General features: G+C 45.6%; 1 protein-coding gene across 1 annotated transcript in view; it reads left to right on the top strand.

The window, feature by feature from the left end:
- OTOP3 (otopetrin 3) overlaps positions 1 to 15,251 on the top strand; it is an 84,723-nt gene extending 69,472 nt beyond the window's left edge. The window contains exons 4-7 of the mRNA XM_063960668.1: positions 6,824 to 6,882; positions 9,101 to 9,210; positions 9,329 to 10,533; positions 15,044 to 15,251. Coding sequence (XP_063816738.1) covers positions 6,824 to 6,882; positions 9,101 to 9,210; positions 9,329 to 10,533; positions 15,044 to 15,214 — 1,545 coding nt within the window. The 3' untranslated portion in view covers positions 15,215 to 15,251. The remainder of the gene's footprint in view (positions 1 to 6,823; positions 6,883 to 9,100; positions 9,211 to 9,328; positions 10,534 to 15,043) is intronic.
- The last annotated feature ends 1,969 nt before the right edge of the window (positions 15,252 to 17,220 follow it).

Genomic DNA, 17,220 nt, shown 5'->3' with positions numbered 1-17,220 from the left:
AAATCTAGTTAGATACATCAAAGAGCCGTCATCAAGCCAAAGGTACGCGTGCAAAAAAGGGGTGTGGCCTTGTGCCTGCTAGACCACGCCTCTGGTATAAAATACATTGAAAAAGCCACTACCACATAAAATAATTTAAAAAGCAAGATTCACATAATACACTTCAGCTCCCCTACATGTCACTCCAGCCAGCACCCTGCTGCGTCACTCCAGCCAGCTCTACTATGTGTCACTCCTGCTAGCACCCTTCTGTGTTACTCCAGCCAGCTCTCCCATGTGTCACTACTCCCAGCACCCTACTGGGTCACTCCAGTCAGTTACTCCATGTGTCACTCCTGCTACCACCCTCCTATGTCACTTTAGCCAGCACCCCATGAGTCACCCCTGCCAGCACCCTCCTGTGTCACTCCAGCCAGCTCCCCCTTGTGTCACTCCAGCCCACCCTCGTGTCACCACAGCCCCTGCAACTTGTGCCATTGCAGCAGCCCCTTTTGTGTCCTCTGTTTATCAGTGGGTGTCTCACCTCTAGTATCTGGCTCCCTCAATTCTCAGTGCCTGTATTGCTGCTGTGTGACTGCAGTGCAGCAGTTTCCGGATCTATTGTGGTCATGTGATTTTGAGTGTTGGGGAGCCACATTTGAATAAAGATAGAGCCTTATGCGGCTCAAGAGCCACTGGTTGGCCACCGCTGCTATAGAACAACATAATGGAGCACAATATGGGCCTAATTCAGATGTGATTGGAGTTCTATCACTGCTACTTCCTTGGAAGCAGCAATGATAGCGCTGTATGGTAATGCAGCAGGAGGCATCTAATACAAGCCGACGCCTCCTGCTGCAGTATGGTGCCACGCAAGCCGCCATCGCAGAGGCCAGGAAATCTACGTCCTATGACGGAGATCACTAACCTCTTCCCACCCCATAAACAGCAGCGCCGCACCTCTGTTTTCACAACCCCCCCAAAATGGCAGCAGACTGTAAATCAAGAACAGTCTGCTGCCGTCCTGCCTCCAACATCACAGGACCTGTTTGCACATGTGCAGAAAGTGTCCTGCGCATGCGCAAAGTACTGAACATCGGTACTTTACACATGATAGCGCTCCTTCAACCGAACCTGAATAACCCCTTGTATGACACAGTGACAAAACAATTCTAAACCTGAAACATGATTATATTACAGCAGAGTATTATTATTATTATTATTATTATTATTATTATTATTATTACATTTCATTTACAAGGCGCCACATGTGTTTCGCAGCGCCATACAAAGGACAGTACAGGGAAACAAAACATAGCATTACAGTGAATAAATAACAGAAATTGAGGACAGGTAACAGAGCACCACACATTCTCAAGACATAATACAGCTAAGATGTAAGTAGTAAGGGAGTGATCATCGTACTACTAGGGGTTGGTGGCCATAGATGGAGATGAGCCTTTACTAGCAGGGTAAAGATGGTCGTTGAGTAGGGGAGAGCTGCGAGTGAAATGTGTTGAGAAGAGGGCTTAGATAACAAGTGGGAAGAGGGCCCTGCTCTGAAGAGCTAACAACCTAGTGGGGAGGGGCGACAGACAGATGACAAGAGGTGCAGGCAAGCGGGAGGTAGCCTGATGGCAGTATGCAAGCAAAGCTGAGATGTTCAAGGCATGAGGCAGGGGGATGGAGGAGAGGCATCAGGACTAGGTTATGCATCGGGAGGGTATGCTGTGATGAACAGGTGGGTTTTTAGTGCCCGTTTGAAGCTTTGCAAGGTCGGGGAGAGTCTAATGGAGCGGGGGAGTGCGTTCCACTAAAGGGGTGCAGCACGGGCATAGTCTTGAAGTCAAGCATGGGAAGCAGTGACCAGGCCGGTGGAGAGGCGACGGTCATTGGTTGACCGTAGGGGACGGGAGGGAGTATGAAGGGATAGGAGGTTGGAGATGTAGGGAGCAGTGGAATTAAAGATGGCCTTGTATGTGAGGGTGAGGAGTTTGAAGAGGATTCTGTAGGGGAATGGGAGCCAGTGCAGATTTTGTCGAAGGGGAGTGGCAGATGTGGTGCGGCGGGAGAGGAAGATAAGCCTAGCTGCGGAGTTCAGGACAGATTGGAGGGGAGCAAGATGAGAGCAAGCGAGGCCAGTGAGGAGAACATTGCAGTAGTCAAGCCGTGAGGTGACCAGTGAGTGGATGATGAGTTTAGTTGCATTCTGGGAGAGATATGGCCTGATACGAGCAATGTTGCGTAGCTGGAAACGACAGGATTGTGCCAGAGCTTGGATGTGGGGTGCAAAGGAGAGGGAGGAGTCAAGAGTGACGCCCAGGCAGTGGAGTTGGGGAACTGGGGAGATGGTGGTGTTGTCAACAATGATGGAGATATTGATCGGGGGTGTTGCTCTGGATGGGGGGAAGATGATGAGTTCAGTTTTGTCCATGTTGAGCTTCAGAGAGCGCTCAGACATCCAGGAGGAGATAGCGGAGAGGCAGCTGGAAACCTGAGAGAGGACAGAGGGGGACAGAGCAGGAGAGTAGAGATAAGACTATTTCCCAAACACACCACACAACACAATGAGATGACCATAATCACTCCAGTTCTAAAAAATAAACACAAAGTTGGCTGCACAGTAGTTGAACAAGCTTATTTTACCTCCAGAACCTAAATAACAATTTATTAAAAATACTACTTACAAATGAATAAAACAAAAATTGCATTAGTGCAGAAAACAGACTAAAGGCCCGATTCAGACCTGATCGCTGCCATGCGTTTTTGCAGAGGTCTTGATCAGATAGCTGCCGCCCATAGAGAGTGAAAACCCGCCCTGTGCAAGTGTGCGAATGCATGTGTACACCGTGTGCGAAAACTTTGCCAGACAGCGGACATATGCAAATCTGTTCGCAAGTCACTCACCATCTAATGATTTTTCCAGCCTGTGCATAGCCCAGGACTTTGGGGATCATTCTGAGTTGATCGCTCGCTAGCAGTTTTTAGCAGCCGTGCAAACGCTATGCCGCCGCCCACTGGGAGTGTATTTTAGCTTAGCAGAAGTGCGAACGAAAGGATCGCAGAGCGGCTGCAAATTTTTTATTGTGCAGTTTCTTAGTAGCTCAAAACTTACTCAGTGCTTGCGATCACTTCAGACTGTTCAGTTCCTGTTTTGACGGCACAATCACGCCCTGCGTTCGCCTAGCCTTGCCTGCGTTTGTCTTGGCACACCTGTGTTTTTCCGAATACTCCCTGAAAACGTTCAGTTGACACCCAGAAACTCCCTCATCCTGTCAATCACTCTGCGGCCAGCAGTGTGACTGAAAAACTTTGCAAGACCCTGTGTGAAACTACATCGTTTGTTGTAATAGTACGCATGCGCAGAAGTGCCCTTTTTTTGCCTCATCGCTGCACAGCGAACGAATGCAGCTTGCGATCAACTCGGAATGACCACCTTAGTCTTACAGGCTGATCGGGTCCGGAGTTGATGTCACACGCCTGCCCTGAAAACACTTGGGAATGCCTGCGTTTTTCCTGACACTCACAGAAAACGGACAGTTACCACCCCCAAACATCCGCTTCCCGTCAATTACCTTGCGAACGCCTAACGAGCAAAAAGTTTGCACCATCCTGTCGCTGTTAGGCTGTGCGCCTGCACATTGCGTTGCATATGCATGCGCAGTCATTTGATAATCGTCCGCTGTGCGATTTCATACAACGATCAGGTCTGAATCGGGCCCTAGATTAGCCAATTAGTGGCAATTGAGTTACTGTAGATTGCTTCAAACCAGGAGGCTAATGATAATAATAATAATAATAATAATAATAATAATAATTCTGGAAAAGGTTGCACAGCAATGATGTTTTGCTATTATGGATCTTGAGTTAGTCCCTCTGGTGGACGTCCAGACACAGTGCTTACCATAGAAGTACAGTCTAGTTGTAGCAATCCCTCTGTGAGTTTGGCTGTCAGCATCCTCAGCTGTGATTAATCTGTCCTGGAATGAATCTATAGTGCTGAGCCGAGGTGGAATATTGATAGGCAAAAGTCCAGAATGCTATGAACTGTGTCCCAATTGTATATAGTCAACTGATAACTTATGAAACATGTAATAAAATGCTTGACGCATTTCTGTGCAAGCCTGCTCTAACCTCTGGTATTTAAGAGAAGCAGAGCCAGTCAATACTTGCCATTACTCACAGTTCAGAAGTGTATCTAAAATCAATTGCATACAATGTTTAATAATTGTCCCAGTTCATAGACTATACTGCAAGTTCAGTGAAATGCAAATCAGGGCCGAAACTAGGATTTTCATCACCCGGGGCAAGGCGGTAATTTGCCGCCCGCCCCCACCCCAAACAAAAAAACAAAAAACCATGCAAACAAACACTGTCAGACCAAAATAATCATATTATCAAAAAATGTGAGAAAAAAAAGGGGATACTATTGGACAATATTCCCCTATGTGCCCCAAATGCCCTAAGCGTCACATGCCCCCCCCCCCCCCCCCCCAGCAGGGGTGTAGTTTGGTTTGCCGGCGGCCGGGCTCCCGGCGACCAGCACACCGGCGCCGGGAGCCCGACCGCCAGCATACCGACAGCTTGGCGAGCGCAAATGAGCCCCTTGCGGGCTACGCGCGCCACGCTATTTTATTCTCCCTCCAGGGGGGTCGTGGACCCCCACGTGGGAGAATACCTGTTGGTATGCCGGGTGTCGGGATTCCGGCACCGGTATACTGTGCGCTGGGATCCCGACATTCGGCATACTGAAGACCACCCCCCAGCAGCGTGTTCCACTACATGCCCCCCTGTGTGTCCCCATACATTGCACTATATCACTGCACTACATTCCCATATCCACTGCATTACATCACTCGTACAACATCCCCTACATGCTGAACTACATCACTACACTACAGTGTGTCTTCTCAATGATGTGTAGGCGGCAGCTTGTTATTGGTCGGTGCTGGCGAGGCAGCACGGATCATAGCCTGCTTAAAAACACAGCACCAACAGCTCACCTCTATAGCTTGCACAGTGCACTGCATGCTAGTCGCAGCACTGCATGGCAAAGAAGAGAGTTTAAGACAGTAGCCGGCATAGGAGAGATCCCAGGTACTGGAACTCATCCGCACAGCGTCGGAGCCAACTGTGGGCAGACAGGTGGGTCAGAGACATTGCCCCAGGAGCAGTCTGCTGTCTCACTGGAGCAGCACAGCACTGCTGGTAAAATAAAAAAATAAAAACCCTGTTCCTGATACCAGCTGTCGGGATCCTGGCAGTTGGAAAACCGTTGCTGAAGTCCTGAAACCCGCCAGAACACCAACGCCGGTATACAGAAAAGGTCATGATCCTGACATCGGAATCCCAACAGCCAGAATACCGAAGGTAAGTATAGCCAGGAGGGTTAGTGTATGCCTGCGGGAGAGGGAGTGATGCTTAGGCACCACTTGGGGCAGTAGTGTTAGGCTGCTGAGGGGGAGGGGGGGGGGGATTAGTTAGGCTGCAGGGAGGGGAGCTTAGGGTTAGGCACCACTGGGGGAAGGTTTTAATACTTATCTCACCCCTGTCAGGATATTCACCGTAGGGATGCCGGCGTCGATATTGTGACCGCTGGTACCCCATCCGCCAGGATCGCATACTGATCCCAGATGATCAATGTTAAAAGTGAAAGCTGTATGAAAATGTTGCATATATAAAAAAACAAACACAGTGATATTATATATATATGTGAGTAAATAAATGTAAGATGGTAATGCCCCAAAGTGCCCAGCTAGGGTAATCCAAGGAGCTTCACGCCCCAAAAGTTCACCCCACAACTAACTTAATATATAGATATGGCTTCGATTTACAGATTGTGCAGCATATATTAGCTCCAGCTGTCAGAGGGGCACCAAGAAAGAAAGACCCTGGGGGCTGCTGAACTAGGACAGATCTCTCTCCACTCATTTCATAGTGATTTGCTACAGTCACTGCTGACTGCTGTCCTTGTTCACAAACACCTTTTGCAGCCCCCTTGAGCTGAAGACTCGTGGAATGTGTGACAGCAGGTCAAAGTTTGTACAGTATATAGTAAGCTACAGCTTGTGTTGTAGCTTGGAGGGAGTAGGGATGGCCATTGACCATCGATGATTCGTAATCATCGATGGTTTACGGCTGATGTCAAATAGTTTTGCCATGATGGGAGAGAACCAAATGGTTTCTCTCCATTGATGGCTTAGCCTAAACGAATAGTTTTTTGTTTTTTAAGATGCTGGGACACGGAACATGGCTCCGCCCCAAGCACCGTGAAGCCCCGCCCCTGGTCTGTGATTGGCCATTGGGTCATTCACAGACATAACAGTGATGGCCATCGATGAGTGAAACCATCGATGGTCTCCCATAGCATAGTTATTGACCATTGATGGCCACTCACAGTTTCACCCTCGATTGCAACCATCGATGCGAAACACACCGATGGCCATCCCTAGGAGGAAGATAAAATTGTGAGAGATAATGTACCAACCAATCCATTCCTAGCTGTCATTTTTCAAACACAGACTGTAACATGTAAGGCAGAAACTGAATGGCTGATAATTTATCTCTCAGTTTTATTTTTCTACAAGCTTTCATAATAGCCATCATGGCTCTATTTATTCTAAAGATTCCTTTTTGTCACAAGTAGCTGCAATAAAGAATATTTCTTCTCCCAAATGTACCATTGGTAAGTATCTAGGACGTCAGCACATGTGCAAGCCGGGGGGTGGGAGGGGGGGTTGGGGGGGTGACCACTGCCTTCTATTTTGCAGCCGGGTGCCTGGTATGACTTTACGCCCCTGCTGGGTAGTCATTAAGTGTGACTGTGTGTGTGCTTCTCTTGCAGACATGTCTTCTGTGGCTTTCCTGCAGGGATTGTATCCAGGTCCAACATAATCTAAGCAGGTGGGTAAAAAGAAATCTGTAGAGGATGAAGGGGTCGGGAAATACAAAGTGATGGTAAACATGTGCGATGATACCGCTTCTTCCCCATGTATTAATGTGGTGATGTGTGTGAAATTACGGGGGCGCATTATCGGCACTGCTATCTATAAGATATTGCACCAAAGTGCCAGCCAATGTATGAACGGTCAGTGGCACTGACCACTCCGACAGCTGCAGCTGTCGTTGTGCCACCACAGCAGTGTATGTGGCTGCAGCGGCTGATGGCACCAGGCTGCATGGGAGATCTTGCACATGCCCAATGGAGCTGGCTGGCAGGAGAGGCACAGTGCATCAGCGAATGGGATCGCAGGAGGGGGGAGTTTCCTTTTCCCCACTCTGGCAGATAAGATGTTAATACACTTCGTTGGCACTGCCTCCTGCTTCGTCTCAGTAAAGGGGCAAAGCAGGAATATACCCCAGTATGAGGTGTCTGTGATCTACTGTATGTAGCATAGGTTAGATTCAGGCAAAGTTTGGTAAGATGAGAGATGGTTAAGTGTGCTTGGCATTTGTGTAAAATAATGATATCATAGGAGATGTGACCTCATCATGTGTTGAGTGGGAGTATTGTGACGAGGCGAATTAAGGGTGTGATGTGAGCGTACGGAACCGCCCTGCCTTGTGTTATTGTAATGGGATTTACATGGGAATGTATCTAAAACACTGTACAATGTTGAGTCCTGCGGACAGGGGAATGGTAGCCTGTTTCTGGCAATCTCTTGCACCTAGCATGGTATTAATGATAACAGTTGCGGCAACTGGCATAAAATCACTGAGTGGTACTGGTTTCCACTTGTAGATGCACAGATCCGCCCATCAGTCCTATGTATTCTCGTATTAGCATAAAGTTGTAATTCAGACCTCGTGGTTGCCCACAACCTCCACTTTGCTTGCGACTCAAAATCAGCTTTTGAGTTGTGAATTAATAGAACCTCTTCAGTATTACAGCCCTGGAGAAGTAGTATCCAGTGCTGTAAAGCTGGCCATACGCTAGAGTGATTTTAGGTACGAATACACGATTTAGACGTCTCGATTGATGCATCATGTGCACATCATGCATTATTTGGGTACGATTACGATGTGATATGCGGTCCTGTGGGTCGAATGTGGCATCCTCTGATCATACGTGCAGCCAATATTATCCGTCGTACATGTATGCACATCGTACCGCGTTTTATGGACATACAATGCATAGTTTGATGGGTCGTCATTTGAGTATATGTTTTATCTGATGCATACGATGGATCGAGAAGATCTTGTGCACATCGTATGCACATTGTGTGTCATAAAAACACCAAATCGTTTGTGCGGGACTGTCAGGGAGCTGCAGGAAAGTTCTAGGGAAATCGTGAGACGACTCACATGGGATGATGTTTGGACAGCTTAAGCCAGCGTGTTGAGATTTTTTAGGACAGCTCATGTAGGATGGTTCCTCTAAACAAAAACGGTTTTGTACAGACATCTCAAAAGCTGCATGGTAGGTGCACAGCTTATGAAGTGTTTCATTATTTTGGATATAGAGTTATTGTAGCTACTGTATTATAGCAAAGAATGTGCAACTCATAAAATGGCTTACTACACTTTGGCCCTCATTCCGAGTTGATCGGTCGCAAGGCGAATTTAGCAGAGTTACACACGCTAAGCCTACGCCTACTGGGAGTGTATCTTAGCTTCTTAAAATTGCGACCGATGTATTCGCAATATTGCGATTACAAACTACTTTGCAGTTTCAGAGTAGCTTCAGACTTACTCTGCCTGTGCGATCAGTTCAGTGCTTGTCGTTCCTGGTTTGACGTCACAAACACACCCAGCGTTCGCCCAGACACTCCTCCGTTTCTCCAGCCACTCCTGCGTTTTTTCCGGAAACGGTAGCGTTTTCATCCACACGTCCCTAAAACGCCGTGTTTCCGCCCAGTAACACCCATTTCCTGTCAATCACATTACGATCGCCGGAGCGATGAAAAAGCCGTGAGTAAAAATACTATCTTCATTGTTAAATTACTTGGCGCAGTCGCAGTGCGAATATTGCGCATGCGTACTAAGCGGATTTTCATTGCGATGCGATGAAAAATACCGACCGATCAACTCGGAATGAGGGCCATTATGTGATACCTGCTTGTTAAGAAACTTAAAGATTAAAATACCAATTTGTATCCACTCATCTCAATTTTGCTTCCAGGTGTGGCATTATGCTGACATTGGCCACCAACTTATTGCTTTGGCTCCTGGCAGTTATAAATGATTCTGTTCACCGGGAAATGCAGGGTTTAGTTCCAAACAGCACAACAGGCAAGTGACATTGGCCCAAAGTCACACAAATACTGTATGCAATTCATTCATTGTTACTTTGTCAGGTGTTGCATGCCATGCACTACAAGTAATCCAGTGTCTTTTTCCTTACCTGTAGTTGAAAGCAGCAAGTGCTTGTGCCAAAGCTTATCAATATGTAGGACCTTTCAGCGAGGATATGTGATCTTATACCCATTCAACTTGGAGTACAGTCTTATATGTGCGTCTATGCTTTATATAATGTGGAGGAATGTTGGCAGGAAAGATGTCCTTCCCTCTGATTTCTCCCACCCCAGCTTTCGTCTGCAAGAGGTCCTTTATGGTCCAATTCTTGGAGCTGCTGCTTTGCTAATGGGAATTAGCATCTTCATCTTGTATCAGGTACAAGCCTCAGCAGGAACTGCAACCACCAGCTCCTTCATTCTATACTATGGGTTCAGTGACACAATACTACCAATCATGGTCATCTCCTGTTTTATAGGAATAATTGCACAAACCTTCAGGGAGAAACGTCTGGATATAACAGAACACGATAGTGAGCATAATGAAGATAGTGAAGGAAAGGTGAGAGAAAATAGCCAAGAAGTGAAAAAAGAGTGCAGGCATAGGAATGTGGAGATGTGCAAAACACATGGGCACTTGGAAAGAGATATAGGGGAGCACACAGAGACAAAGGGAGAAGAGGATAACTGGCAGGCACAGGAGGATATCGAGAAGCATAGTGGGAGACACGGGGGAAATGATTGGGATAATGGAAGTCAGGTAGAGAATGGAAAGTACAATGAACATATTACAATGCAGGAGCTTGAAAAAGAAGAGCAAAAGGAGCATCTGGAACCCAATCATCATACGCGGACAACAAAGAGAAAAGTTAGTATGGAGAAAAACTGTCATCGGGACCACAAGTACATAAGCCAGAGTTGTGCACCTAAAAACTACACCCGTAGTCTTGAGATTATACTCTTGCTGGGAGCTGCCCTTGGACAATTCACCATCTCCTATTATTCCATTGTTGCTATTGTAGCCACAGGTTCATGGAACGTTCTGAACAGCATAAACCTGGCATACTCAATCCTCATGATCTTGCAACATGTGTTTCAAAATATTTTCATAATAGAGGGCATGACAAAAGAGCATAAGGGACACGTATGCACAGCGCCAAATATGGAGAGTAAAGAGGAACCGGACGAAGCACCTCGTAGGATGTCCATGCTGGAGATACGCAGAGTCTCCTTGGCCTATTTGCAAAGTTTTGGACATCTCAGTATGAGCCGCAGACTGGTGAAGGAGATTGCACTCTTCCTAGTGTTCTGCAATATCATGGTGAGTTAATTTCTCTCCAATGACCATCCATTTCTCTTCCATCATTTTAGGTCACTGTGCATTCAAATCAAGCAGCTTTTATATAGTGAATGTTTATCTGAGCCATAGTAACGCAATGAAATGATACGTTTACTTATGTTACAGACAATATAACAAACGTGGGTAAGAGTTCATGCAGGGACAGGGTTATCATTTATAGGTCTTCAACTTGGTTTCTGAGAAGCTACACACAAATATCTCATACTGCGCATAGCTGGAAATCTTATTGTAGAGCAAAAATTGGAGTTTTCTACTCTCAAAAACTATTTGTAATCCATCTGAGGAAAACTGTAGTCTTGACTATGGGTACAGGGCTGGCACATGAGTATAGGCATGAGTATAAGTTAAATATTAAGCTTCGCCCCTACATGAACCTTTAAAACACCTCCTTCCTGCACCTGACCTCAGTTTATTGCATAACAAAGCTGCACGGAGGGAGGACAACTAAAAGATGTAAATGTAACAAAAAAACAAATAGAACATAGAAAAAACAACAACAACAACCAATCAAGGAAGGATCGCAGTGTCACCCAGATGTATTACAGGGAAGGAATTTCACAGTGAATACAAAAATCCAATTCTCTCTTACATCCTATCTGGGGTACACTATGAGGGTCATTCAGACCTGATCGCACGCTAGGTTTTTTCGCTGCGCTGTGATTAGGTCAGAACTGTGCATACGTATGCACCGCAATGCGCAGATGCGTCACACGGGTACAAAGCTGATCGTTGTTGTGCGATGGGTTTAACAAAGAATCCATTCACACAGCCGATCGCAAGTAGATTGACAGGAAGGAGGCGTTAGTGGGGGTCAACTGACCATTTTCTGGGAGTGTTTGGAAAAACGCAGGCGTGTCCAAGCGTTTGCAGGGTGGGTGTCTGACGTCAATTCCGGTACCGATCAGGCTGAAGTGATCGCAAGGGCTGAGTAAGTTCTGGGCAACTCAGACACTGCACAAATATTGTTTGTACTGCCCGGCTGCACATGCGATCGCACAGTTGCAAAGCAAAAATACACTCCTCTATGGGCGGCGACTATCTGCTCACAACAGTGCAAAATATTAGGCCCTATAATCTTGACTATGGGACTTCACATGGCAAACCTTTTGGCAACTTCAAAAAGATACAAAGAACTAGTCTGACCATTTTTTTAAGGCTATTCCTATCCCCAAGCATGTTCCAAGCGTTTAAATTCTTATCCCCAAGCATATTTAACTTGTTCTACTGTATTAGCCTCTACCACATCTGATGGGAGGCTATTCTATTATCCACTACCCTTTCTGTAAAGTAATTTCACTTCAAATTTATTTTACTTTGCCGTGTTCAAGTTATAGTGCATGCCCTCATGTTCTAATACTTCTCTTCCTTTGAAGTTTCCCTTCTGAACCTTCTTAAAACCCTTTATATATTTGAAAGTTTCTATCATGTCCATCCTTTCCCTACAATATATATATATATATATATATATATATATACATACACACATTAAGAACTTTTAATCTTTCCTGAAAAGTTTTGTGATGTAAGGCCATGCACTACTTTAGTTGCCCTTCTTTGTACAGTCTCTAATGCAGTGTTCCCCGACCTTGGTCTGCAAGGCATAAAACAATCCAGGTTTTCAGAACAGCCATACTTGAGCATAGGTGACTCGACTAGTACTTCAATTATTTTGCTTTTAACCATCTGTGCTCAAGCATGGATATCCTTAAAACCTGGACTGTTAGTGTCCCTTGAGAATCGAGGTTGGAGAACACTGCTGTAAGGTATTTATATCCTTCTGGAAATATGGTTCCAGAGCTCCGCAGTACTCGTGATGAGGCCATACCAATGACCTATACAGTGCCATTATTACTTCTTGCTTCCTGCTACGGCTTCCTTTCCCTATGCAACCAAGCATCTGACTTGCCTTTCTCATTGCTTAACTGCCTTCAAGTCATCTGAAATAGAGACTCCAAAATCTCTTTCCTCCTCTGTTGTTTCCATTATAGTACCCTTGATAGTATATTTAGCTTTTGGGTTTTTGAGACCCAAGTGCAAGATTTTACATGTTTTGACATTAAACTGTAGTTGCCACGTTCTTGCCCATTCCGGGTCTTCCTAGATCCTCAATCATTTGTATTACTCCTCCTGATGTATCTATCCTGTTGCATACCTTTGTGGCATCTGCAAAATGTACATGACTGGTAACATTTCACTCTTTAGACTGCACTCCATTAGTACAACTCTCCTACCTGTTTCCTGTCTGATAGGAGCAGTCCAATTGCCGTGAGGGGAAGCAATGGTCTACCTGCTCTGGCCTGGTGGGAAATTATAATGAAATAGAGAACATTATACATGTAGCAACTAACAAGGCCTCTCACCTTATTTATTGAAAAATCCTAGTATATACACATTGCTATTCCTCCTCCACTTTTTCCCATTCTGTCCTCTATAAATAAAGTATAGCCCGGTAATCTATGTCCCAGTCATGATTGTCATTGCATTATGACTCCGTAATTATCACAATATCCAGACCATCCCTTGTTATTATTGCATTTAGGCCCTCATTCCAAGTTGATTGCTCGCTAGCTGCTATTAGCAGCAATGCACACGCTAGGCCGCTGCCCCCTGGGAGTGTATCTTAGCTTAGCAGAAGTGCGAACAAAAGGTTAGCAGTTCTGCTAATAAATATTTCCCTGCAGTTTCTGAGTAGCTCCAGACCTACTCCTAGATTGCGATCACTGCAGACTGTTTGGTTCCTGGTTTGACGTCACATACACGCCCAGTGTTCAGCCAGCCACTCCCCCGTTTCCCCTGGCACGCCTGCGTTTTTACCTGACACGCCTGTGTTTTTTAGCACACTCCCGGAAAACGCTCAGTTACCACCCAGAAACACCCACTTCATGTCAATCACTCACCGATCAGCAGAGCGGCTGAAAAGCGTCGCTCGGCCCTGTGTAAAATTGCATAGTTTTGTGTGAAATTGCTTAGCGCGTGCGCCCTGCGGCCCATACGCATGCGCAGAACTGTCGGGTTTTAGCCAGATCGCAATTCTGCTAAAAACGACAACGAGCGAACAACTCGGAATGATCCCCTTAGTGCAGGAATTGTATCTTTTAAGCTCCTAACATCAGCACACATAGCTCTAAGGGGGAATTCAATTGGGCACAAGGTGTAGCGAGGTATGAACTTACACCCCTGCTTCTGATCATCAGTGTATATTTGGAACAAAGGCCCTCAGTCACCCAGAAATGATATGGCTACTGAGAAGGCTATTTACATGTCCATGCTGCATGCCTCAGTTGTAATTACACAAACACACTCTTAGGGGGGAATTCAATTGGGTACAAGGTTTAGCGAGGTGGGAAAAAAACTTGCGGAACTCATGCCCGATTCTAGATTACCGCGGGAATACACACTCCTGATACCCGCGGTATCCAATTTTAAATAAATGGTTGCAGGGTTTTTTTTATTTTCACACACTGCAGGGTTTTCAGAGTTGAAAACCCTACGGTGCGTGAAAATAAAAAATGCTAATTATTTTTCTACCAGTGTAATACCTTTAACATTCTAATTATTACATCTCACCTATGTAGCACACTTAACACATAGCTTTTGCTTCTTACTTATAACACTTACTAACACTTTAACTTCTCACTAGTGTAATGTCTTGGGGCCAGAGGTGTAACTATAATGGGTGCAGTGTGTGCGGTGCACATGGGCCCCTGGGTCCAGAGGGGGCCCACACCGCACCCATTTCTTCTATACTCACTTTTTCGGCATCCATCGGTGACTGTGTGTGCACTCCCTCCTCTCCCATAGCCGGCAGCGCCGCTGCTAGTGCACTGAGCACTAGACTCTGGCACAGTGCCAGAGTCTACAGCGCATGCGTAGGCCTCCGAAATAAAATGGTCTGGTGGACATTTTTTCGGAGTCCTGTGCATGCGCTGTAGAGTCTTAGTACTCAGAGCACTAACAGCAGCGCTGCCGGCTATGGGAGAGGTCCCCTCCTATCTAGCTATGCCTCTGCTTGGGGCAGTTGGCCCGTGCTGGCTTTGGGGGTCCCATGGCCTGGACTTGAACCTTGGTGTTAGGGACCTACCAGATGAGTTCACCTGGTGGCAGTTGGAGAGCCCAAAAATAATGTTAAGCACCTCAGTTTTGACTATGTTAGATTGCAGAGTTTATAATTATTCTCATTAGTAGTGCTTAATACTATTGAGTGCATCTGCCTTTTCTTTTTTTTCTGTCTGGTGTTTAACTGTTCTTACAAAATTACAATTTGTACTTTCAACATCAACTAACAGCTGATTTAGTGTTAAATTGCCCTGTTTTACCTTACACCTGGCCATGTATGCTCCATAAACTATACTTCAAAACAGGCAATACCAATTACAGCCAAGTAATGAAATCACTCATACTTTTTAATGCATAGAATACTATTCATAAGGGTAGTATAATATTACTTTTCGTTGTTGCTTTTCTCTTTCAGTTATGGGCCATGTCAGCTTTTGGAGAACACCCTCAGTATACGAATGGTCTGGAACGTGAATTCTATGGATCTTCAGCTTGGTTTTCTATCATCAACTTTGGACTGCCTCTGACTGTCTTCTACAGGATGCATAGTGTAGGAGGGCTACTAGAAGTCTATGTTACTGCCTAATATCCTCATTTTCTAATAAATGTTTCAAAAGTTCCAATGGAATATGGACTAAATGTTGTGTTCATAACAAATATGAACTTTAGATAAATATTTTGTTATAGTTAAAGAATAGTATTTGTTGAACCGTTCTAAAGCAAAATGAGGGTTATGAATAGAGAAAAGCAAAATACTAATGCTGTACTGTGAAACTTTATACAAGACAAAAAATCCCTGTACTGATCTTGTAGGTTAACAGACATCTGAATCTGCGGTGTGTGCCGGCGGACAGATTTAAAGCCAATCTTAGTTGGGGAAATGTGCAAAATTGTACCAGCCACATGTTTTGCAGAACAGTTCTGAAAATGTTACTCTTCTCTAGGTGTGATTATTTTATATTTATGAAGTGGACACATTATACATTGTGGGAATTTTGTTAAAAAAAATGACATAAAAAGTGTAGGGAAAACTAGTTAGATATGGTAGAGGATTGTAGCTGGTTGTGGTGGGAGGACTGTGTGTGACTATTGTAAAGCTGGGTACACACTGGAGCGATGTTGGGCCGATTTGCCGTTTCATAACGACAACTTGCCATCGCTCAGTGCCCGCTTCCGCAGTTGTTAGTGACTGTTGTTAGGTTTGATGTGTTGCACATCATAATTAGCGAAACGCTAGCAACCTAGTTTATGCTAATGAAGGACAGAACAGTGGGGGTCATTCCGAGTTGATCGCTCGCTAGCTAATTTTAGCAGCCGTGCAAACGCTATGCCACCGCCCACTGGGGAGTGTATTTTAGCAGCCGTGCAAACGCTATGCCACCGCCCACTGGGGAGTGTATTTTAGCTTAGCAGAAGTGCGAACGCTTGTGCAGCCGAGCTCTGCAAAAAAAGTTTGTGCAGTTTCAGAGTAGCTCTGAACCTACTCAGCGCTTGCGATCACTTCAGCCTATTCATGTCCGGATTTGACGTCATACACCTGCCCAGCGAATGCCCAGCCACGCCTGCGGTTTTTTTTTTCAGACACGCCTGCATTTTTGCAAACACTCCCTGAAAATGGTCAGTTGACACCCAGAAACGCCCCCTTCCTGTCAATCTTCTTGCGGACGTCAGTGCGAAGGAAAACTTTGCTAGAACCTGAACACAACCACAAAGAGCTTTGTACCCGTACGTCTCGCATGCGCATTGCGGGCCAAACGCATGCGCAGAAATGCAGTTTTTTTTCACCTGATCGCTACCCTGTGAAAATCGGCAGCGAGTGATCAAGTCGGAATGACCCCCAGTGATCGTTGCGACCTTCATTAACTCATTCTAGTGTGTACGGGCAATCCCTGCTCAAGGGCATTCATTCTGATGTTGGAACCCAGTGTGTACCCAGCTTTAGGCAGCCACATTATCAATTGCAAATAAATACACACAATTGTTAGGTGTTATTGTCACCATCGATACTTGAATGCATCTAGCAAATGAAGCTCCTCATGCTTTCATTTGCTAGATATACACAGATTAGCTTTCTGTTTTGTATACAAACTGTATATGGCATTAATATTGTAACTGACCTTGTACCATGTGTTATATGGACAGTGGCGTCACTACAGGGATGCGGGCCGCACCTGGGTGTTCCCCAACGACGGGTAATACCAAAATGCCGGCTCTTCCTCAGTGACAGGAGTCAGATGCTGCACTGTAACATTACATGCAGCACTCGGCCCGTCACAATGTAGGATCCGGCACTGCAGACAGTCTCCAGGACCAGCCCAACAGTTCCAGGGCCCCCGGAGTGATGAAAACATGCACGGGCCGCGAAGCCATGCCCTTTTTAGCAGTACGTGCATGGGGTATTTCGCCTGCAACGGGTGTCACCAAGCATAGTGACAACCCTGTATATGGGCATTTATTTTATGTTTTTGTTTCAAAGCTTTTTACCTAACATTGTTTTGGTTGCTCCCAAACAAAGCTACAAAAGAAATATATAGTATTTACCGGCGGGCGGGATGCTGGCTGTCAAGATCCCGACAGTAGAATCTCACCCGC

This window comes from Pseudophryne corroboree, chromosome 3 (genome assembly GCF_028390025.1).
Source record: "Pseudophryne corroboree isolate aPseCor3 chromosome 3, aPseCor3.hap2, whole genome shotgun sequence".
In the NCBI taxonomy this organism is placed as follows: domain Eukaryota; kingdom Metazoa; phylum Chordata; class Amphibia; order Anura; family Myobatrachidae; genus Pseudophryne; species Pseudophryne corroboree.
Note: the sequence above shows the minus strand (reverse complement) of the source record. Positions and strands in the feature narration are given on the sequence as shown.